Genomic DNA, 23,824 nt, shown 5'->3' with positions numbered 1-23,824 from the left:
CTTCTTATTATAAATAAGTTAAATAGAAAAAAGAAAATGTTTTTCGTTAGACTGTCTTTATTTAGTAATTAGAATTTTACAATTTATCTTGAACCTAGTACACGGCCCAATTCATGTAACACTTACGTCATCAAGCGGCTAGCAATGCCGGCTTCTCATAAGATTGTTTTATTATACCATGAAGTAAGCATACAGATATAATACTCACATAGAACTTGTCAGTGACAAGTCTGTAGACGCGTCCGTCCCGCACTCGGCCCGCGCGGCCGGCGCGTTGCTCGCAGTTGGTCTTCGATGCCCAGCACAGTTGTAGGGAGGTGAAGTTGGTGCTCGGGTCCGCTACTAGCATCTTTATAAGGCAGTAGTCGATAACTGGAAAAGACGAATTTTTTTTCTTCTGTGGAATGTTTTTAGACAAGGATTCACCAAGCCAGTCAGAGACGTGAAGTCGTAATGAATCGAACATTCTATGCGGCCCTTTGCACTCAAGATTTTTTTAATCCTGCAAAATGTGCGTCAGCGAAATTACGAGGTAAACTAACTCGTCCATGTTTTAACAATGTCTTGTAATCCCACTTATCACGATGATCTAATAGAAATATTGGTGAAGCGTGGATACTTGGTTCATCATGAGATGCTTTACCTCTGACTAGCCTAATTAAACTAGCGAACCTCGGCTCAGGGCGTCGTCTGAAAGGATTATATTTGAAAGATTTAACGGACTTTAGCGGGTCGATAGCGGTAAGCGCTGAATGACCAGGCCGGCGGAGTCGGTATCGGGGTGGAATATAGCTGTGAGCTTCATCATCATCATTAGCCCATTAACGTCGTCCCCCCCACTGCTGGGGCACGGGCCTTCCCTATGGATGGGTAGGGAGATCGGGGCCTTAAACCACCACGCGGGCCCAGTGCGGATTGATGGTTATTAACGACTGCTAATGCAGCCGGGACCAACAGCTTAAAGTGCCTTCCGAAGCACGGAGAAGCTCGAGATGAAAACTTTTTTTCTTTTTGTGGTCACCCATCCTATGACCGGCCTTTGCGAAAGTTGCTTAACTTCAACAATCACAGACCGAGCGCGTTTACCGTTGCGCCACCGAGCTCCTCAAGCTGTGAGCTTAGGAATATAAATATATAAAAGGAGAAACTGACTGACTGACATATGAACGCACAGCCTAAACGGCTAAACGTAGGCACTTGAAATTTCAAAGGGACGTAGCTTAGGTACCGTAGAGGTGCACTAAGAAAGGAATTCCCGAAATTCCCACGGGGACGGGAATTAGCGGGAAAATCCTTTTGTATGAAAAATCTAAACCGCTTAAGTTAGACGCTTGAAATTTGGAATGCAGGTACCTTAGTAAACTTAAAGCTTAGTTGCAACAGGACATTGCAAAATTCCCACGGGAACGGGAGTTAGCGGGAAAAAACATTTGTATGAAAAAATCTAAACCGCGTAAGATAGATGTTTTTAATCTAGCATGCATGCATACCTTAGTAAATATAAAGTTTAATTATGGCTGTAATTAAATTAAGCATTTCTTAACCTTTCTCCCACACACACAAAGATCTCTCTTTTATAACACGCCAAGCGGACGAAGTCGCGGGCAAAAGCTAGTATGTTATATCTTTAAATAGTGTATTGTATTATCAGTCATGTACCGTATTTAATATCGGGCACGGTGATGGAGCTTTCGGCGATGTTGGTGGCGAGGATAATCTTGCGCGAGCCCGGCGGCGCGCGCTGGAACACGCGCACCTGCTCGTCCGCAGTGATCGTCGAGTGCAGCGGTAACACCCACCACTTGTACTTCGCGCTCTCCGCGTCGCCTAGCTTTGCCCTAATACACGTCAACATTATTTTTAAATGAATTATTGAATTAACAGCCTCCGTGGTAGTGGTTAGAGCGTTAGGCTCACGATCTGGAGATCCGGGTTCTATTCCCGATGGGGACATTGTCGAAATCACTTTGTGAGACTGTCCTTTGTTTGGTAAGGACTTTTCAGGCTTGAATAACCTGATAGTCCGAAAAAGTAAGATGATTCCGTGCTTCGGAGGGTACGTTAAGCCGTTGGTGCCGGCTATTAGCCGTAAATACACCTCCACCAACCCGCATTGGAGTAGCGTGGTGGGAGGCCTGTGCCCAGCAGTGGGACGTATATAGGCTGTTTATGTATTTTACATAGCCAGTAAGAAACATTTATCCTGGGCTATCGATAGTTTGGCAAGGTTACTAAGGAGGGATGTACTTTATAGCGTAGTACCTCAATGTGATATGATTAAGTAGCCTGTAGAGTTCTTCAATCTCACTGATGCCGTTTCTTGCTTATCAGCTCACGGCGTGGCTGGCTACTAAGGACGGGAAGACTATAACAAGTTAGTACCTCAATGTCACATCGTTGAGGTGCGTGTAGAGTTCTTCAATCTCACTGATGCCGTTTCTTGCTTATCAGCTCACGGCGTGCCTGGCTACTAAGGACGGGAAGACTATAACAAGTTAGTACCTCAATGTCATATCGTTGAGGTGCGTGTAGAGTTCTTCAATCTCGTTGATGCCGGGCAGGAACACGAGCACGGAGGGCAGATCTGCATTCGCGCGGCTCTCGTAGCGGTCCTCTTGCTTGTCTATCATCTCGAACGCGTTGAGTAGCTTTATCACTAGGTGGTGCATTTCGGTAGCTATCGACGGCTCATCACGAGGTGTAGCTTGTTGGAGAATCTGAGTTGAGAAAATGATCTTATATTATTGTCACACTAGCGACCCGCCCCGGCTTCGCTCGGGTGCAATGGTGAGGAAAAAATGAAATTATTTACGACATCACATTAAAAATATTTTATCATTACAATATTTTTCCACTATTTAATGGATGATATTATAAATATAAACCTTCCTCTTGAATCACTCTATCTATTAAAATAACCGCATCAAAATCGGTTGCGTAGTTTTAAAGATTTAAGCGTACATAGGGACAGAAAAAGCTAAAATGGCCACATCGAAGCCGTAAAGTCTTTCCGAAGACTATTTCGGAGTCAACTAGCTCCCCCTATAGGATAAACTTGCAGGCTTGAATCATATTTTTTTTAATGATCTGAGTCTAAGCATGTTATTCAGCATTAGCAAAAACGTCCCCCGCAGATTGGCAATTCTTTGATGGCGAATGATAAATTCATCTAATGACCGATATCGCTATTTGACATTTGCGCAAATAAAAATATGTGTTGAATGTCATAGTGACGCAGTCAAATGGCAACATTAATTTTTTTAGGTGAATTGCTTGAATATGGCCTTTTTAGCTCTCCAAGTGACAAGATATAACTCACCGAGCCAAACTTCGTCAAGTTGTTCAAGTAGAAAGTCTTCACACTGAATGTAGGTTCTTTCTTCACGATTTCAATGCATGAAGCCATCTGCGGGATGTGGTCTTCAGATATGTTAAAGTAGTCTGCGAAGGCCATCTTCCTGAATGTGGCAGACATTAGGATCACTTTGACGCGAGGGGACACAGTGTACAGAAGCCTCTTCACAACCAGAAGGAGGAAGTCCATCTCTTGGCCACGCTCGTGAACTTCGTCCAATATTATGTGCGTGTATTCGTTCATCGTCTTCGCTGCCACTGCAAAAGTTTATACGAGGTTAAATCAGCAGTCGGAATAATTACTCGACGTAACACTACCTCAACCTCAAGTGGGACAATCTATTGTGCTTCTTGCAATAGGGCCTTCAAAAGAAAATTTGGTCTTGTTAGTCACGCTCGCGCCCAATCAAGGGCCCAGGATAACACTAAGGGTGTCGCCGATGGATACGTCTGGGAAAAATCTATCGTAAAAGCATAACTTCAAATGCTATGCTATTTCAGAAGATAAAATTTATCGCCGCTGATGAAGATAGCCGATATATATCATAGTTTTTTTCCATAATTTAATTATAATGGCTGTATACCTAATTTTTGTAGTAAAACTCCTGTGGTGACGTAAGAAATACGAGTATCAGGAGATGTTTCTTTTTGCAGTCCCACCTGAAACGAGAAAGAATATTGTTTTATCACCATCCTGATATATTTTTTAATTATAATAAATAAAGATTAAGAAAAAAACAAGAGAATAGTACCTGGAACCCGACAAGTCCGCCGACATCCCATCCTCTCTCCTGCGCAACTCTCCTAGCTATAGATATGGCGGCAATCTTGCGCGGCTGCGTCACTATGATCTTGCAAGGCTTGCGTTTCTGGTAGCAGTCGTCGAGGATCCACTGGGGGACCTGAGTTGTCTTACCGCAGCCCGTAGGCCCCTCGATGATCACTACGGGGAAGCCGCCGATTCTGTCCAGAATCTAATGGGAAATTCTGAGTAAGTATTGAAAAAGTGGAACCTTGTAATTGGCGTTCTGCTAACTCCCCTTGTCTTGTAAACGAAGCTGTTAGCTACCCGAAGATAATAGTAAAATATTGATGACAGTTAAATCCTAGATTCATAAGAGGCCTGTATCTTAGCACAGCAAAGAACTAGAAGTATTAAATGGGGCAGCAAATTTATTATTTATTTATTTATTTACTTTTAGGAAGATTAACAGCTGAATAGTACAGTAAATAAAATCATTAGTAACTATATGCTAATTACAAATCTCCACCACTGATTGTAGCAGCAAAGCCTCGGGTGTGTGTGGGGCAATTACCACACAATACATTAATCCAATTAAAATTAGTTTATGAATAATAAAAACTATAAAATTACCCACAAAGAAATACATTTGCAAATATCACCATCATATCATTCTAACCACTGTGCAAAAGAGATAAAGGATATAATTGGATAGTTTCCTAGGTCAAAAATAAATTATGAAATTCTGATTACTAAATAAAAACAGGTCTAAAGGTGACAAAAAACATTTCCTTTTTTCTTTATAATTTATTTATGAATTTGAATAAAGAAAAATCTAATAATACCTATGTATAACATTTTGTCACATTTTTCTATGACATCACAGGTTGCTTTTTCAGTGTTTTGACGTTTAGTAAAAAGTTACTGATTTGACTAGTTGGAAACTACCCTAGTATACAAAAACAACCTAAAAGCGAATAACTAGGTAAGAGACGTACTTCACACATGTTACCCAGAACAGAAATCAAGACTTCAAATATTACAATGTTATTAGATTTTTCTTTGTATTGTATTTTGTTTATTAATATGAATCCCTTACAAACTGCCAGAGTTCCCCCAAGTCCTCGAAGTTTAAATAACTAGTAGTATTTCATCGGCAGTCTAACAATGACTTAAAAACCAAATATAACATGGAATACCTCTTGTTTATATTCATCAATAGCCAGTTTATTTGTATCTTCCTTCTTCTTAAAGGAGTACTTGCTGTACACCTCGGTCATGGCCTCTTCAGTCAGCTCTCCGACATTCAACATTGAAGCGCCCCATGAAGACAAGTGTTCAATAGACTCAAGACCACCGGATACACTCTCCCACTTCTCACGGTCCAATTCATTCTGTAGAACATATAATTTGTAGTTCAATACAACATCAAAACCTTGAATTTTCTGTATTGAATATGAAACTTTATTGGGTCTTGCATGAGAACAAATAGGTACCTTTTGACCTAATCTTTTGACTGATTATTTATGTACACAGACCAGTCTTTACGGAAAGCCTGTGAAGTGGCATACAATTGATACAATACAACAAGAGGAAATATCTAATACCCACAAACTGCAAAATAAGTTTAAAATTCTTATTAAAATATCAGTATTACCACAAATGTTAAAATTCTACGAAATATTAGAGGTCTAACCTTGATATACATTTCATTTTCTCTCTGCTTGATCTCACGGGCATAATCCGTGCCTGTCGGGACCATGGACCGACGATGCGCCTCTCGCCGGGTAAGCTGATCACAGGTATCATTCTTCGAGATGTTTATGCCGTCGGTCAGCCCGCTAGCTATCCGCTTTACCTGCCCTTTCGAAGGGCACGGATCGTTGAAGAAGCTCCGAAGCTCATCCATCCTCAACAATCCACTAAACTCACCGGAAAAGACAAATATTGCTGAGTTTACAAAACAACAAATCATAAACAAAAGTCACGCAGCCTTGTATTCGTTTTCATAAGATTCAGATTACGAACAAATAAAATCATTTAGTAGCCAATTTTCATGAATACTTACGCTTATTCTCCACAAAATAAATGTAAACCTTCCAATTTTTAAGTTTTGCAAAAAAATCCTCAGCAAGTTCAGCAACAGAAATTGAACAGAAACAGAAAGGGTTGCCAGACACGTATTTTGGAATTACCCATTTCCATAAAAAAACTTTCTGAAAATTTCCCCCAAAATGTTTTTGTTAATGAAATATAACGATCACGTTTTAATTAATATTAGACCATGTCACCATACACCACCTTACGTTGACCGTACACACCTGGCTAAACAGTTGGAGTCGTGATAAGATAGGGTAGGAGCTGGATTAGATGCAACAATGGCTCCGATACCTGCAGACACCTTCTAATTTTACTTTAAGTTATACCTGTCATTTTCTTATCCGCCGAAAAGGAAAGGGACGGATGTTTAACAGCTCTTAATTTTAGGAAAAATGAGTAAATGAATGAATAACCCGGGCGAATTAAAAAGGTATCTCGCTGGTATGCAAACCGTTTGACGTGTGCTGTCAACATAATTCTGTCGGGTTATTGGCAAATGTAAAATTTTTAGACGGTTGTTTTAGATCTGTGCTTAAAATTGACGTGTGTTCCATAAATTTAATGCTTGTCGATTACCCGTCCCTTTCCTTTTCGGCGGATAAGAAAATGACAGATATAACTCAAAATAAAATTAGATGGTGTTTACAGAAATTAGCACCAACAAAAGAAATATGGGAAAAAAGATTTTCAAATTTGTGACAAAACCCTCCAATTTGGCAACCCAAAAAATGACAAAAGTCAAGCAATAAGCAAGCGAGATGCCGAGATGCGAATGTGGTGAAAAGAAACGAGAAGAAAAACCAATAATTCTTTCATTCTCGTGGTTTCTGATTGGTGGATCAGGTTGATCAATCGTTTGATACTTTTTTAATAATCTAATAGGTCAAAGAAACCTGTGTGTACAGCCTTTTGCAGTAAAATTATCGCCATAAAAAATATTTTTGTTTAAAAATGTTTTTTTTTTTCGTAAAAATATGCTTTAGTAGTACCTTAAATAATAACATGTTATATCAATCATCCTCAATGCTGACTTTCTGGAGTTCATGTTGTTCTATCCAGAATGATAAGCAGCTGAAAATATTTTGTACTGCACTTTTTTAATTTCATTTAGTTTACTGGGTCACTTATCGATAACTACAGGTAAGTGTGGTCAATTTAAAATCATTCTCTGGTAACTTGTGGTTTTGTCTACACTATTAGGGACGGCAGATTTGTTATATCGGTAAGGGGTAAGTAGTAAAAGAAAAATACAGTCAAGTCAAACACAAAAATATTTCACCAGCTCATATATTCCTTACCATACACGGCATAACAAAAATATTCAGATCACTGATAGAAGTTATTCAACAAATGATAGTTTTATGATTAATAATTACATAGACCTAAAATCGATTATTATGCTTTGATTCACTACACATACATGAATAAAAGTAGGTACAACAACACAATAATTTTACCTGTAGCCGATTGTAAAGCCACAGAGAAAATGTAACATGTAATGAGGAACTTTCTAGGCTACATCCCTCAAAGACAATATAGATGGCGCTGTACAGATTTCTATCATTTCACGGATAACAGACATTATTTATCTTTGTTTTTGGGTACAAATGATGACCCATTTTTATTACACCCAGGCACCCATTATTATTCTGATCAAAATAAAGAGAAGCAATATAGGCAGCAACATAATTCTATACATAATGTAATACAAATATCACGCAACAATTATATGTATCTTGTTTTTTGCTTCTGCCATTTCCGGCCAAGTAGTTAATGCCATCTGCGGCAAATCTACAATAAGTCACGTCAAAAAAAAAAAAAAGCTTCTGCCATTAAATAGTATTTTGGAATAATAAATACCCGAGTAATGAGAAAATAGGTAATTATCACGTTAAAGCTGTACAACGCCATCTATATTGTTTTTGGTGAAAGTAGCCTGGAAAGTCCCTCATTAAAAAATATTATCCATGTAATCTACATATAGCACGAGAACGAAGACATCTGTGATATAGATCTGTGACGAAAGTAATAACTTGTAAACACTACAGGACACAATATAATTATAAATTACACATTATTATTAACATGAATTATTTATCTCGTCAAACCAGGAATATGTTTAGACGAAAGATTATGTACACGATAGATTTTGCTACAGTTTTATATAAATATAATTAAATACACAGTATTGTCATGACTTAATATACATATTTCGAAATAGGAGCATAAATAAGAATATTTGTCTATAGTCGTAACGCCGACAGTTCTTTTAAAATCCAAACTCCATTGTTTTACTATTGTGTCTAGAAACCTCGGCTTTACGAGGCTATTAGGCTGCGCGTCCAAGAAGTACTATCGCCTATTTGAAAAATTTAAAAACGATAATTCTCTAAACGTTAAACACCTGCTGGGCTCACATGTGCAACCTGATAAAATTATCGACCGATTCAATAAATTTTGTCGAAATCGATAAGTTTGTTTTTTTTCCTTAAAATGTGTGCAACGCGATTTTGTCGTATTTTGACAGAACGACATGACTTATTTGGGTTCACATTTTAGCACCATTCGACAAAACGATATAATTATGTCGTCAGAATCGATAAAATGACCGTGACAAAATTTTATCGCGTTGCGCATGTTAGTCCTACTGAACGCAAACTTGACTGTTCCACTCTTTGTATGACTTTGTGTGTCTCTGGGTGTTATACAGAAACAAAATGAATATTGTAATGCCTTGATTAAACGTAACTTTTCCTAAGGCATCAAAGTTTATTTACTGTACATAACTCATCCTAATCCGTTTAGTAATTTTACGAGTTATTACACTAACTTGGGGGAGGCCTATGCCCAGCAGTGGGCGTTGTACGGCTGATGATGATGATGATTACACTAACGCTTCGACGCTGTTCTGGAAGCAAATAAAAAACAGAACACGTTCAACTGCTTGTCTTCCCGGGCAAGTCACAAAATCCGATAGGGATTGTGTCCTTTCTAACATGATGGACTAATGTTATGGACGATAGGCTGATCCCTTATCACCATAAGGTTCATCATATCCAGCTTACTTAGTATCAATAGTGTCTGCAAGTTGTCTTGCTTATGGCTCTGCTGACCCCATTAGGGATTACAGGCGTGAGTTTATGTACGGTCACGAGTCCTAATATGTATACATTTTGAAACCATGTCACATTAACTTTTGTGACATATTAAACGGTAAGTCTCATTAAATGTCAAATATGATAGTGCGACAGGATTCTAAAGTGGGTACATGATATTGCTTATGACTGTATGTATGTATTACACAAACGATAAAATACGGAATTATAATATTTCTTATTTAATGCACTTTCTAAAAGTCCATGCATTAAATAAGAAGTTTTACACAGTAGTGTCTATACCATCCATTCTAAACGACGGGCATGCCAAGCACAATATAAATCTTGGATTTGCAACCCTACAAATCTTAAAAGACACGAATATATAATTAAATTATTAATAATAAATACCAATCACAATTATTGAGATAAAATAAAGCTAAAAGTATACATACATTGGCAGTAGCAAGTGATATAGATAGATAAAGAAGTACATTAAATTATAACACATAATACCAGGTTCTTACCGCGTTATTGTCTACCTATTCCACTCCAATTTCATCAGTCGTCCCGTGATCATGGCACTTGCAACAGTGTTTAAATATTGGGAGTCTCATATCCCTGATAATAATTCGATAAGAACCCGGTATCATGTGTTCAAATTTAATTTACTTCTTAAACCTCAAACAATGTACATTAAACTTGAAATTAGAATAATACTACAAGACGGCAAGGCAGGAAATGATACGTGCCTAAGTACAAGCCATTTTTCATGCGAAGATTCAAAGCTGTTCGACTACAAATTAAAAAATAAAAATATTAATGCTCTAGTTTATGGGACATTGCTCGTAAACAGCGTGTAAAATCCGGAGCTATCTTTGGCTTAAAATAAGTTTTTGACTAGGTGCACTGTTCTCGTTAACGTTGGTATACATGAAGATATGCATCATGTTTTTAATATAATTTTAGTGATATACCTCACAAATTGATTCTATATTATAATTATATAGACCAAAAACTACAACGGATTTAAAAAAAAAAGACTGCTAGTGCGGGAATTTATGGAGATTTTTTGCTAGAGGTACATTTTTAAGACATTACATGGTATACCAGACTATGGTTAGGTACAAAAAGCAAAGCCAAAAATTAGGTCCAAAAAACCAATGACGATTATACTCAAGTCATTGAGTTGAGTTGCAATTGTTATTCCTGACTCATTAATACGAAAATATAATCAAAACACATGAAAAGTTTGCCTTTTTTAAACTAATGGGAGCGTGAATAAAGAATTAGTGGACACATTCAAAGTTCACAACACATATTGAAAGCATAATCTAAATCATACCTAACACGATAGTTATTAAATTGGTTATTTCACGACTAATTCCATCCCTTTACCTTTCTTAATATAAGGTGTTTATTTATACAGATTATTAAATAGTTAATCATATTTAATAAATATTATGTAATCACATCAAATACCAAATTAGAGCATTCCCAAGTCCTTTTGGCCTTAATTTATTCTGAAGTTATTTTCTTGTTTATTGTGCTTGTTTTACGAACCAATGATTTTCTTAGCATTTAAAAGACGCTTTGCAGGCGCGAAGAAAATAATTATAAAGTCGACCTGCGTCTTTCGTGTAGGGTCTGAGTTAATTGACCAACCTTACCAACCGTAGTGTCAGTTACTATTGAACCACTGGAATGGCTCAATTAGTTACCTATTTAGTTCATTATCATCAATCAGCCAGCATCATCCCAATGTTGGGACGGCCTCGTGGTCCAGTGCAGCGTTGGGCTCACGATCCGGAGGTCTAGGGTTCGAAACCCGGTGGGGACATATCACAAAAGTCACTTTGTGATCCTTAGTTTGGTTAGGACATTACAGGCTGATCACCTGATTGTCCCAAAGAAAGATGGTCCGTGCTTCGGAAAAATTAAGTGAATTACTGACTAATGTATTTAATTACTATTACTTGTCACATATATAAAAAAAACCATTAAAACTGTAAGTAACTCTTTTACTAAAAGTTCAAAATTAACTTGCAAAGTAAATATAAAAAGATTGGTCGTGGGTAATTTATTTTTCAGGAAATGGCAACGTAGGGTGGGATGACGTCAGCTGGGCTAACCTCGATTTCGCTGTCACTTTTGAGCATACCTCTCTTCTTATACCTTGGTTAGTTCTAACTATTAGCAATAGGCCAGAGAGAAATGTTTATATCGGCTCAATCAGACAAATACATTCCAATATCGCTTTGGTTCGTAATACGACCACGTTATGTACGATTACAGACTAACATTCCACATAATTTTAACACTACAATAACTGGACGAACAAACGTGTCTAGACCACTAATAAACTACTGAAAACCAACAATAATTATACTTAAACATCCTTAATAACAATACTAACTTTTGTGCAAGAAAACTATAAAATAAGTCGCGAAGCTGAGTGCGTTATAGGGACAGATTACTAACAATAGACACCGCATGTCTTTCCTTAGCCATTTCTCAGCCAATAGCGTCACTGCATTTTTACTGTGACATTGAAGTAGCCAATCAGATCGCTTTATTTCAGCTCCTGCATCACGCGATTTCTCTATGTGAACTCTCGCGATGAGGAGGTTAAAAAGCCACATCGAAACGATTCATCTAAAAAGGCAATATTGCAATTTGACATTTGCGCATATACAAGTAAGTAAGTAAGTATTTTATTTTCCAAAAATAACACAAACAAAAAGTTACAATAGCAGTTGATCGTACAGAGTTTTGATACAAATAGTGATTCTCTGTCCCCCAAACTAGGAAAACCTGTATTTTGGGGGGTCAGCGAGTCCGGAAAGTTTTAGTGCTAAGGTACAGACCAAGGCTTATTATAATAATTATAAAATATAGCAGCATACGGAGTAAGAAACGGTAATATGTTTAGTCTGTGTTATTACTGCATAGTGTGTGTGTGTGTGTGTGTGTGCGTGCGTGTGTGCGTGTGTTCGTGTGTGCGTCTGTGCGTCTGTGTGTGTGTGTGTGTGTGTGTGTGTGTGTGTGTGTGTGTCTGTGTGTCTCTGTGTATGTGTGAAGTAACAAATGTCAAATAGCAATATGTTTGTGTTTATGTGTTATACCGTGTTTTGTGTTTTTATCCTTTCTGTGGTGTCCCTTTATGATAAACGTTTCATTCTTTCTTTCTTTCAATATTGCTTTTTTAGATGAATAGATGGATGCTTCGATGTGGCTTTTTTAACCCCCCAGGTATCCATTGTGTAATCTGTTACACGTTACAATAACAATGACGGAATGAATACATAAATAAACCATTACCGTTATACAAATATTCTGAAAATATATTAAAATTCGTTCTACATCGATGGACACAAACAGTTTTGGCAACGCGTTACCTAAGTTATGTACAGTAAAGAAACTGATTAAATCTACAAAACTGGAAGTCTTCGAAGTATCTTAACTGTACATAACTCATCCCAATCAGTCCACTTATATCGCGGGATAATAGACCGACGACAAAACACCGTATTATTTCTTTAAATCTATATCATTTAGGGTTGATACCCATCTGGCAGCTCGGAACCGCACTTTCCTATGCTTCTATCCTTTTCTCTCACTCAGAACCGTCATTTGGTAGAGCGAGATAAGACGACCGCACACAATGGAATTGATCAGGCGGTCGGAGTGCGGTCGCGCTCCCGTTCTTTATGTCGCTCTGGCAAATGACGATTTTGAGCGATAGAAAATTATAGAAGCATTGGAAAGACCCATGCGGCTAGACGTAGTAGCCATTTTTTTCTACAATTCCTGTACATCGACGCAAGTATTTAGTATGTGTATTTCTTGTGGAAATCCATACTCTCTGCTTACCCCAGTGGGAAATAGGCGTGAGTTTATGTATCTACGTAGTTTTATGAGTAGGTAGGTTTAGTTTAACAAAAACCGAAAGTAGATAAAATAATCAATAATTGAGACCGGCGTCGGAACTTTAGGTCAAAGTTAAAAAACAACAGATCCAGTGTTTTCTTTTGCAACTTTATACGGTTATGATATTTCCCACTAAAACAGCGGCCACGTAGTTAATGCCATCTGCGGTAAATCTACAATAAGTCACGTTAAAAAATAAAACCCACGTATAAACTCATCCCGGATGTTTTGCCGTCGGCGTCTGTGGTGTCCCACACATTTCCCGCTATGTAATAGTAGAACCCCCATCGCCTCCACACTACACTTCAGTTGTCCTTGGACGGTTGGATGGACCAGCCCAGGATGCGCCGGTCGAAGCCGCAACTGAAGAAGTTGATGTTCGAGGATATGTCTTCCGCCCACGCTACTGATGTAACCATGCGTCGGTGGCCCTGAGGGTAAAAACAGTGATTATGAATACATACACACATAAACAGCCGGCATACACATCCCAGTGCTGGGCACAGGCCTCCCCTCAATCAAACGGAGGGGATTCCTTGCGGGCTGATTACCCATATGTCCGAAGGAAGATGCTTCGGAGGGTAAGCAGTAGGTCCCGGCTACTGGCACCGATTCCCGCAAATCCCTCCTAATTTGATATTAAGTTATACCCGTCAGGTCCGTAAGGAACGGATGATTCACAATTGTCAATTTTAAAATGAATGAACAACGCAGTCGAATAAAATGGGCATCACGCTGCCATACAACCCGTCTGACGTCTGCTGTCAATTTAATTATCTCGGGTTATTAGCCAATATAACATTTTGGGTGGGGTTTTAAATTTTTTAGTTCATAATTTTCTCGCCTGCATTACCCGTCCCTTTCCTTTTCGACGGATAAGAAAATGACAGGTATAAAATAAAATTAGATGGTGTCTACAAGAATTAGCACTACTCTTTACTTAAGTATATACTTGACATGAGCCATGTCAAGAGCCTTTGGCGACTTAATAATAACCCGGACACAGATTGATGAGATCACTCATTCATCTCACAATCCACACGAGAGAAAATTAAAGGGCGCCACACATATAGTAACAATACAATAACATAAATAAAACTTGCAACTAACTTACACATAATAACCTTAGCTATAAAGCCGCCTTTTGTATTAATGCCTGTAATTGTTTGTGTAATGGTTTTTTTTTGTGTTCAATAAATAATTTTTGTATTGTATTATAATAGCTATAAAAGAGACAATCGTAATATGGTGATAGTGGACGTTCTGAATTAAAGAACTCTACACCGAATAAGCCGCGGCGTGAGCCACGACGCTGGCATTCTGTGTTCCCTACTGAGGGAGTTTTTAGAATAGAGTAGAATAGAAATAGTTTAATATAAAAGGGTGCCACACACAAAAAAAAGACATTAACATCATATCAAATTTCCACTAAACAATTACAAAAAAAAAGCAAGACGGAACGTAACGAAACTTTAATATAGAAAATAAACCAATACCAACCTGTCGGCTAGACCTCGGCAGGCGTGCTAGCCGCTGTCCCTGCAGGTCAAACAGCCGTACTTGGCGATTGTCGTGCGGGATAGCAATGAGGCCGCCGCTGCTCACCCCCACCCGGTTGACCGACGAGTCTGACCTGATCGTGGCTAGTGCTGAACGCATGTTGCGGACGTCCCACACCTGGAATCAAGCGGTGGCTAAATATACTGGGTTAATATAGCAATATAGTGGCTAAATATAGTAATATAGTGGCTAAATATAGTAATAATGGCTAAATATAGCAATATAGTGGCTAAATATAGCAATATAGTGGCTAAATATAGTAATAATTATAGTGGCTAAATATAGTAATATAGTTGAGTAAGTCGAGACGTAGTAACATAATATAGTCCACGGGGTTCCTAAACTTTTAGATAACAGAACACCCACCAAATAACTTTTATTTTACGGAGGCGTGGTGCGAAGCTATGTCAATTGTACGTTTGAGTATTTATATACATTTTGGCACGTATGGTCGCTGAACTTGATTGTCTGAAAAAGTAAGATGATTCCGTGTTTCGGAGGTCACGTTAGGCCGTTGGTCCCGGCTGTTAGCCGTAAAAACACCTCTACCAACCCGCAGTGAAGTAGCGTACCGGTTGATTTAGGGGAAGCCTGTGCCCAGTAGTGGGACATATATAGGCTGTTTATGTATGGTCGCTGATGAAATCGCCGAGACGGAGTAGGTTTTTCTCTTGATAGGTACAGGAAATGTTTAATGTTGTACTGGGTGTTATGTTTGTTACGTAGCAATTATTAAGTATTGTTTTAAGTTTACGCGGTTATTATCATAATTAAAACAAATAATAACGGGTTCTTACCGCGTTTGAAATAGGGTTATGAGACTCCCAATATTCAGTCATCCCGTGATCATGGCACTTGCAACAGTGTCGAAATATCGGGAGTATCATATCCCTATTTCAAACGCGGTAAGAACCCGTTATTATGTGTTTTAATTATTAAGTAATCTGTGGTTCATGTTCTTCTTCAATGTGTTCAACTTGGCTGTATGAGAGGGAGGGTGAGGATGTATATACTATATACCTCTGCTTAGGCCTTCGGGGACACATAAAATAGTCCCAAGGCCGCCATTTGCCATGTACCTAGTTAAGAGTCTTTTGTAAATTATATTTATATATATTTTTTTAATTATCTTTTTATTTGTATTGTATTGTAAAATAGCGCGTGTTATGTGACTATTCTTCCTTCTTCTCAACTATTTTATGATAGATTGGTCTGTCTACAACCGAAGCGCGGAGGGAACACGAGAAGTACTCCACTCCGCCACTCGAATGAGACAGAACTACAATCTACGCAAAAGAATAATGTTGATTTGTTTATTAACTAAAGTATACCTTGACGGAGCGATCATCAGACCCGGACACGACTTTGTCCTCGCGAGTAAACACTGCTGATGTTACACTCCTGTGAAATTAAACAGAATTAATAACAATGTAGTTCATAGATAATAAAGTAATCAAAATTAAGGTGGGAACGGTCAATTGGGGTGGTTTTATCTTAGGGTTGGAAGGTCAGACAGTCGCTTCTGTAACAAAACCGGACCAAGCAAATCTTCAGGTTAGGTATGCGAGTCATGTAAAATACGGGATAATTGGCTTTTAGTAACGTAAAGGTGTGTGAAAGAGAGAGTGAGGAGCGAGCGAGAGAAGAGAGGATTGCAGAATGACAGGGTTATTTTAAAATAGAAAATGAATTATATTCATAAAACGTTGCGTTGTAAAACTTTCTCGCTCGAGACAAGAAGCATCTGAACGCAATTTATGCTACTTTTAGTTTTCCTTTACTACCAGTTTAGCAGAGACATATAAATTAAACTATAAGAGAAGTTAATAAAAAAGAAACAAACGTACTCAGTGTGCCCCTGGAAGACAGAGACGGAGTGTATGGGCTCGCGGAAGTCCCAAAGACGGAAGGTGGTGTCACGGGAGGCGGTGACCACCAGTCGCGAGCTGTGATGAGCTGAGGCGTGCGTCAGCTCATGGTCATGACCTGCAGCAAAGAACAAAGAATAATAGTACGAACAGAAGGGACATTCTTCGCCTCGCACTAAGCTTGATTACCCTTCCCCGATTTGCCTACCCACTTCATTTCTTAAGACGCAAGGAGCGCGAGCGGATTTTCTGTCTCGCTCGCATGGACGGGGTAAGTCGACACTACTAAGAACATTTTTGTATGGAGTGTCCGGTGTGGTGTGTGTCTGAAGGTAGTTTAGTAATGACACAGTACTATGTGGGACATAATGAAATAAAGTTCTTCCGAGGAAGTCCCACAGGCACAAGGAGGTGTTGTGGGTCGACGCACGGTCGCGACCTTTACAGTTACGACTGTTGCTACACGGTCGCCAACAAAACCTGCAAGAACTAGCAGGCAGCCCAGTCTCGATCTTCTCTTCTTATCGTGTGAGTTGTGAGGGGGTATACCAATCTCATCAACCCTGGTGTCAGGGTTATTATTGAGCCGCCAAAGGCCCCTGACATGGCTCCATTCTAACATCAGTAAGTAGTGACCGTGACCAACGGCTCAACGTGCCTTCCGAAGCACGGATCATCTTACTTTCGGACATTCAGGTGATCAGCCTGTAATGTCCTAGCCAAACTAGGGATCACAAAGGGATTTTTGTGAAATGTCCCCACCGGGATTCGAACCTGGGGCGTCCGGATCGCTCAACCACTGGACCACGGACGCCATTCATCGGCCACTAAATCCAGTGGCTTCCTTGCTTAACCAATGACGTTACAGAAGATATAAAACAATCAAACCTGTCAGAATCTGCAGGCAATCCCCGGTCTCCACGTCATACAAGTTAGCCGTGCGATCCCAAGAGGCCGTGATGACGTGATCACCACCAGCCAGCCAATCAGCGGCCACCACTACACCCTGATGGCCGCCTAGCTCAGCCAATGGTGTGCGCAGAACCTCCGGACGGTCGCCGCCTTCGCCTAAGCTCTCCTCGCCGCCGCCTTCAAGTTCCTCTTCCGAGGACTGGCCACGCTGTCGTAGAAAAAAAAAAATCAAGAAACTTATTGAACCTGCTTCCGCGATATATGTAAGTTTTATAAGAATTAAGGGGAAGTTTGTGATCAGTTATGGGATCGTTTACACTTAATAAAATAAAAAAGATGCTTGCAAGTGACAAAGAGTATTTCTAGTATTCATTCCTGTCGTAATTATTTAATATTATACAAACTGAATTGGGTATGCTAAAAATTGGAATTTTTTAAGATAATGCAGTTGTTGGGTGAAGAAAAACATCGTGAGGAAATGCATTTCGGAGGTTTCCCTTCGCGGGTTGGAAGGTCAGATAGACAGTAGCTTCTCTAAAAACCGGACCTGTCAAATCTTCAGGTTAGGTAAGCAGACCCTGTGAAAAACGGGATAACACTAGGCAGATGATGATGAATTTTCTTGTTTTAACTTTGATACTTTCAAATGTTTTTCAAGATTTTACCTCTATCACGTTAAGTGCGCAAAACTAGAAAAAAAACATACATACATACATAAACTCACGCCCGTAATCCCTAATGGGGTGGGCAGAGCCACAAGTAATCAAAGACAACTTGCAGCCACTGTTGATACGAAGTCCAAAGATGGATATGATGAACCTTATGGTGATAAGGGATCAGCCTTTGGCCGTAACATTAGTCCATCATGTTAGATGACACAATCCCTCTGTCGGTTTTTACGACATGCCCGGGAAGAGAAGCAGCTGAACAAAAAAAAAAGTGTTTATTTTTGGTTTCAAGCAGCATAAAGTTATGAGGCAACCCCAGGAAGCAAGGTTAATGCTTGAGTTGGGGATGTCTCGCTCTTACCCTAGTTACACTAAATAGTTGACATGCAAAGCAAAAGAACCAACCAAGTACCATTTGTCAATAACTATCTATTAGAATAGATGGGACATACCGGTAGATCCCAATTAACAGCGGCCTGCCACACATGTGCGGTGTTGTCTCCGCTGCTGGTGAGCGCGATGTCCCGATTGGGGTGGAAGCGGAGAGAGTTCACTGACCCCGAGTGACCCGTGTATTGGAGCAGGCATTTGCCCCACTCCACACTCCATACGCATGCTGTGTGGTCTGTGTTAGAGATTGGAACAACATAAGAAGAACAAACGTAACAACAACAACACAAGAATTACATAAGGATTGCCTTTTTGCTACAGGTAAGCAGAGACTATGGAATTCCATTTGTTTCGATCCTGATACACTTCTCTTGCTTCCTCCACATTCATCAATCGTCACATACACGCACGCCGGTTCAGAGTAGATCAAACTAAACCTTTTCTAAGGACATCTCCAATTTGGTCAAAGTACGTCCGTCTAGGCCTTCTGCGCCCAATTGTAGGTATTAAAGTGATTAATGTTTAAAAGTCTAACAATAATATAATTTTAAGACATTAGAATGATGTAAGGGAGTAATCCCTTTACAATATTTCGGATAAAAACTATTTGGAAGTCGAATTTATGTTCTATTAAACAAAATATTTCTGTGTAAATAGGATTACTCTAAATGTCTTTGTAGCCTCATTCAAGATGCAGTTATACCCAGGTCAAGATTTGCAACTAAAGTTTTAGGGACATAATGTTTAGAAACAAAGCAATACAAAATCGATGAATAACAATTAAACTAAATTATCTTACAGACAGGTATATAAACACAAACCAGCAGAAGCCGTGCCAATGAGGGCCTGCCCGGGCCTAGCGGAGGACACATCCCAGATGCCGTCCTTGTGTCCGCTGAACTCGCGCACCAGCTGGCAGTTGTACGTGGGAGCCTTGAAGCTGGACACAATTTTGCTGGTCTGCACGCGGAGCTTGTGGCTTGCTTTCACTTTTTGGGAGTTGCTTTGGGATACTGATAAAAAAAAAACAATAATTAATTTACTCATTTTATGTAAGGCTTGAAGATTGTATAATAGTTCAAAATGAGAAATGTGTTTATTATCAGAAACAATACAGTAATTAAGGCACATGAAACAGGGTGGCTACATTATAAATATGACCAAATGAACAGAGGTTTCCAAACTAGGCGGAGCCTGTATTTTGACCAACTTTAAAAAATGGGGTACAAGTAAGGTTGGCGCAGTTTGGTAAAGGAATATTAATAAGAAGTAGGAAACTTAAAGTTAAACTTACATCTAAGTGTAAGAGTGAAAGGAATGTGAGTTGAGTATGTATATGAATGTGTGAGTGTGCAGGTTAAGGGTACCTATGCAAGTATAAGTTGATGATAGACTTATTATCCTGGCTACAATAAAGTAAAATTGTATGCAAATTGTCTTCTGAAAGTACAGGTGTGACTGTAAATGTATATAGTAATGGCTAATCACTTTACCCTTGAATTAAGCCTGTAATCTATATTTGAAATATGCAGGAGCATAATGAGAATAACCTTGCATCCACTGCTATGATTTGTGACTTTAAATATAAATAAAGTATGGAATTGTTAAAAACCATGGACTAGATGTAACTAGAACCATAACTCTTCATTCAAATATCGGTAGGCAGCAGAACACTCATTTACTTAAAACACAATACAATAATTTTAATTGCTTCTATGCTGTTCTGGGAGCAAATAAAAAACATAGAACACGTTCAGCTGCTTGTCTTCCTGGGCATGTCGTAAAATCCGACAGAGGGATTCTGTCCTCTAAATGACGGGCTAATGTTATGGGCGATAGGCTGGTCCCTTATCACCATAAGGTTCATCATAATCCATCTTAGGACTTCGTATCAACAGTGGCTGCAAGTTGTCTTTGAGTACTTGTGGCTCTGCCCACCCCATTAGGGATTACGGGCGTGAGTTTATGTATGTATGTATGTACAATACAATAATATACTTATTCCACCAGCATTGAAAAAGTCCAGGATCTGGTTTGACTCAATGCTTCCATTCATCCCTATTGACTATATAATTATATAAAGCACATATACTATACTTATTTGCTGTATATACTTACTTAAAAACTTTGTATTTAATCTTCACTCAAGTACACTTGTATCTCACACAAAAAAGAGATACACATTAGCCTTTAATTTGTTATAACTTTTGTTTCTATTTTGTTTATTCTGTGGGCTACATAAGATTGTATGCTAGCCATGTTTCTGTGTCTGATCTCCAGGACAGAAGCATCACAGACTGGTATACAAGTATTTGCTTACTTAGCCAGTTATGTTACCTACTCAATTTATGTCAAATTTGCTACTATACGCTCAAAAAAAAAACTGTGTACAAATTAGATAATACAGTAAATAGGAAACTAATTTTGTTGATATTTGTTTTCATTACACATAATTAAAAAACTAATAATAATAAATAATTAATAAAAATTAATAATAAATTAATCAAATCATAATAAATAAATAAATTAATTATTATTATTTTTAATTAATTAATCTCAGACAATTATTCTCATTCTAATCTATTCTCAGGACTTGATTGTTTAAAAAAAATAAAATGGATATATTAGTGGCATAATGAATCTATACTATTTAAAAGAATTTGAAACTAATAACCAAAGCAATTGTAATACAAAGTTGAGAACATAATCACAAGGTACAATACTTCAATTACATACAATTTTGCAGTTGCATCTAGTAAGACCCAGTAATTTTTAAAACCTATTACTGTAGTTACCTAACCTGTGTGTACCTACATAGAATATAATCCAGTTTTAACCAGCTAAAATTTAGATTTAATTATAAGATATGAGGTCAGCCTGACAATAGACTATTGTGATTCACAATGATTGTCAATTGAATTTATATACGCAAATTTGTTTTATTATACTTACATTTGACTTTGGAGTTTTTCCCCGAGGTTTCAAACTCAATATAGTCGGCGTTCTGTCTGTCTCCCACATAGCTTTCCCTTTCCAACTTCTCACTCAAAATCTCTATTTTTTCTTGAACTGTAAAAGGAAATAAATTTGAAAACTCATATCAAAGTACTTTAACATAGTAAGTAAAAATATTGAGATATTCTGCATATTTGTGCAAAAAAGTATCAACAAAATATAGTTAGTACTGTCATTTGGCACAAATGGAAGGATCTTGTGAAAACATAATGTTTTGTAACATACACTTATAAATATTCCAAGGTAAAACTGGAGTACAGTGGACCTAACTCGTCAAACAGGTGTATGTTTGTTTATGCACTTGATACGTATATTTACTTACGGTTTAGGTTTTCAGTGTAAAGAAGGTCAAATTCTTTCTCTATCTGGGAGAACAGTTCATGTAGGCGGGACCTAAACACTGGCGGAATGGATGTTTCAGAATCTTCCATTTTGAGGTAATTAGGAATTCCATCGGAACCCTCGGTGAGTGCCTGAAGTCTTCGTTTGCTGGATTTCATGGTCACGGAGACAGAACACGGATCTTGTACTAATATCAGATCACATAGTATACGACCGAATTATATCAAATCGTTTCACCCCAAATATTAACCGCAATATAAACCACTTTTATGAAAGATTTTTATAAAACGATTGTATTATTTATTGAAAAGTAATTTTCAAAATAAATACACGACGAGATATTTCCAGCAATACCCTGACATTTGACATTTGCACGTTAATGTTGCAAATGTAAAAAATCACAGTCCACTTTTTACATAATACCGGTTTTTGAACGCTTATAGTAAGATCTGTGGTAAGATTTAAGATGATGCATCTATGTAATGCATGGTGATGCATGACTGGGACTGGTGGTTGTAAACAACTTGTATTAGATATCATATGTACCATTTCGTTACGTTTCCGTTGCATAGTCTTGTTCTTATATTAAAAAAAAAACTTTTTGGTAACCGTAGACAGAGAAACTAATAGACTAAATAATGTTTTTGTCTCATTCGCACTAGAAAGAGATAAGCCAACACAGTAACCGTAAGAAAAAAGGGGATAGCATTATCGTTTTTTTGTCCTTGTCGCTGTAACCTGTTTTTTACCTGACCACAAAACGTCAAAATGACAGTATGTGTGCAAACATTTAACTGATTCTGCGTTTTTACTCTAAATAAATACTTATTATGTGTTTTCCTAAAACACACAGCGTTTAGGTGAAGAAGCAGTCTGTGAATAGCCTTGAAACCATAAATAATTTAAGAAAACATACCTGAATCTCTATGGTTTACCGTAAGTTTCTTTCTACTGTCACCAGAGGGCGCCAGTTTCTATGCGATTGGGACGTCATCTATGACGTACTTCATAGCGTTTGTGAATTTTGCCGGTAACAGAACGTCAAAAGTTTTCTCGTAAGAAAAAGGCAAAATTAAAGTTTATTCTCATAGATTTTTATGTTAAAAAACGTAAAAGTGAGTGATAGCATCACGTAAAAGTGGTTACGAATGTAATATGGATCAACCAGTGGATAATTCAGATCCGGAGCATTATGGCGATGCAAACCAGGCGGGTCCTTCTGCTGCTCCTGAGGGAGAGCAGAATAGGACCTCGAGCGATACTGATAGCAGTTCTTCATCTTCGGAAGATGAGGAAAGTATCGTATCGCCGCCGCCTAATAAGAGACCAAAACGTAAGTCCACCAAACATGTTACGACGTGTTCCGACCCTCGTGTCGAAACTTTAATTAATCATGTAAGTTGTTTATCTGAGTATGTGTCACAAATACCGCAATATTTGCAATCTTTAAACACTAATACAAATGTAGATAACATTGCTCAGCCAGGCCCATCATCTTTTTTACAAAATCCGTGTCTGCCGGTTTCTAACTGTGTCAGTTTAGGTGAGTTAGGTTTGGAATTTGACCAAAGAAACATTGTGCCATTAGCGGACAAGGACCGACTAGAAGAATTAAAAAGACTGCAACAGTTTGATAGTCCAGCTTGGAAAAATATCCGCTATAAAAAAGCACTGCAAACTCTTTCAGCAACACCTGGTTTTGTAGGGTTGAAAGTTAATGAGGAATTTTGTCATTTTAACAAGAACAAGGATTATTTGGCATCAACAGAGAATCTGTTAGCTGGTTTGTCAAATGCTGTTTTACAACAAAGGGAACTTTTAAAGACAGGTTTACAAAACTTGGTAGAC

The 23,824-nt window shown here is 38.3% G+C and overlaps 2 protein-coding genes across 3 annotated transcripts in view; both read right to left on the bottom strand.

Moving 5' to 3' along the window:
• Positions 1-6,547, bottom strand: part of LOC126374963 (probable ATP-dependent RNA helicase spindle-E) — a 31,009-nt gene extending 24,462 nt beyond the window's left edge. The window contains exons 1-9 of one of the 2 annotated variants that reach the window (XM_050021762.1): positions 6,418-6,547; positions 5,793-6,018; positions 5,296-5,490; positions 4,107-4,328; positions 3,939-4,014; positions 3,320-3,612; positions 2,503-2,717; positions 1,660-1,838; positions 209-372 (exon numbers count right to left, since the gene is read on the bottom strand). In XM_050021762.1, the coding sequence (XP_049877719.1) occupies positions 209-372; positions 1,660-1,838; positions 2,503-2,717; positions 3,320-3,612; positions 3,939-4,014; positions 4,107-4,328; positions 5,296-5,490; positions 5,793-6,005 (1,557 nt within the window). In that variant the 5' untranslated portion in view covers positions 6,006-6,018; positions 6,418-6,547. Of the gene's footprint in view, positions 1-208; positions 373-1,659; positions 1,839-2,502; positions 2,718-3,319; positions 3,613-3,938; positions 4,015-4,106; positions 4,329-5,295; positions 5,491-5,792; positions 6,019-6,164; positions 6,313-6,417 lie in introns of those variants that run through there. The other variant, XM_050021761.1, reaches the window with a different exon arrangement.
• A 920-nt stretch (positions 6,548-7,467) lies between these two features.
• Positions 7,468-22,337, bottom strand: LOC126374969 (WD repeat-containing protein 37). The gene is made up of 9 exons (XM_050021768.1): positions 21,957-22,337; positions 21,572-21,688; positions 19,441-19,632; positions 18,682-18,854; positions 17,538-17,769; positions 16,629-16,767; positions 16,113-16,182; positions 14,722-14,898; positions 7,468-13,652 (listed from the first exon to the last, which is right to left on the bottom strand). Exons 1-9 carry the CDS (start codon positions 22,132-22,134, stop codon positions 13,527-13,529), a joined length of 1,404 nt encoding a protein of 467 aa, XP_049877725.1. The 5' UTR covers positions 22,135-22,337; the 3' UTR covers positions 7,468-13,526.
• Positions 22,338-23,824: the final 1,487 nt, after the last annotated feature.

Source organism: Pectinophora gossypiella, chromosome 18, assembly GCF_024362695.1.
Source record: "Pectinophora gossypiella chromosome 18, ilPecGoss1.1, whole genome shotgun sequence".
In the NCBI taxonomy this organism is placed as follows: Eukaryota; Metazoa; Arthropoda; class Insecta; order Lepidoptera; family Gelechiidae; genus Pectinophora; species Pectinophora gossypiella.
This window is presented reverse-complemented; position numbering and strand designations above follow the sequence as displayed.

Excerpts from the sequence above, each read along its gene's own strand:
- LOC126374969 (XM_050021768.1), bottom strand. The coding sequence starts at position 22,134 with ATGAAATCCAGCAAACGAAGACTTCAGGCACTCACCGAGGGTTCCGAT. Across the intron at positions 19,633-21,571 it reads GAAAAACTCCAAAGTCAAAT|TATCCCAAAGCAACTCCCAA; the intron begins GTAAGTATAATA and ends TTTTTTTATCAG. Across the intron at positions 16,768-17,537 it reads TTGCCTGCAGATTCTGACAG|GTCATGACCATGAGCTGACG; the intron begins GTTTGATTGTTT and ends TCTTTGCTGCAG.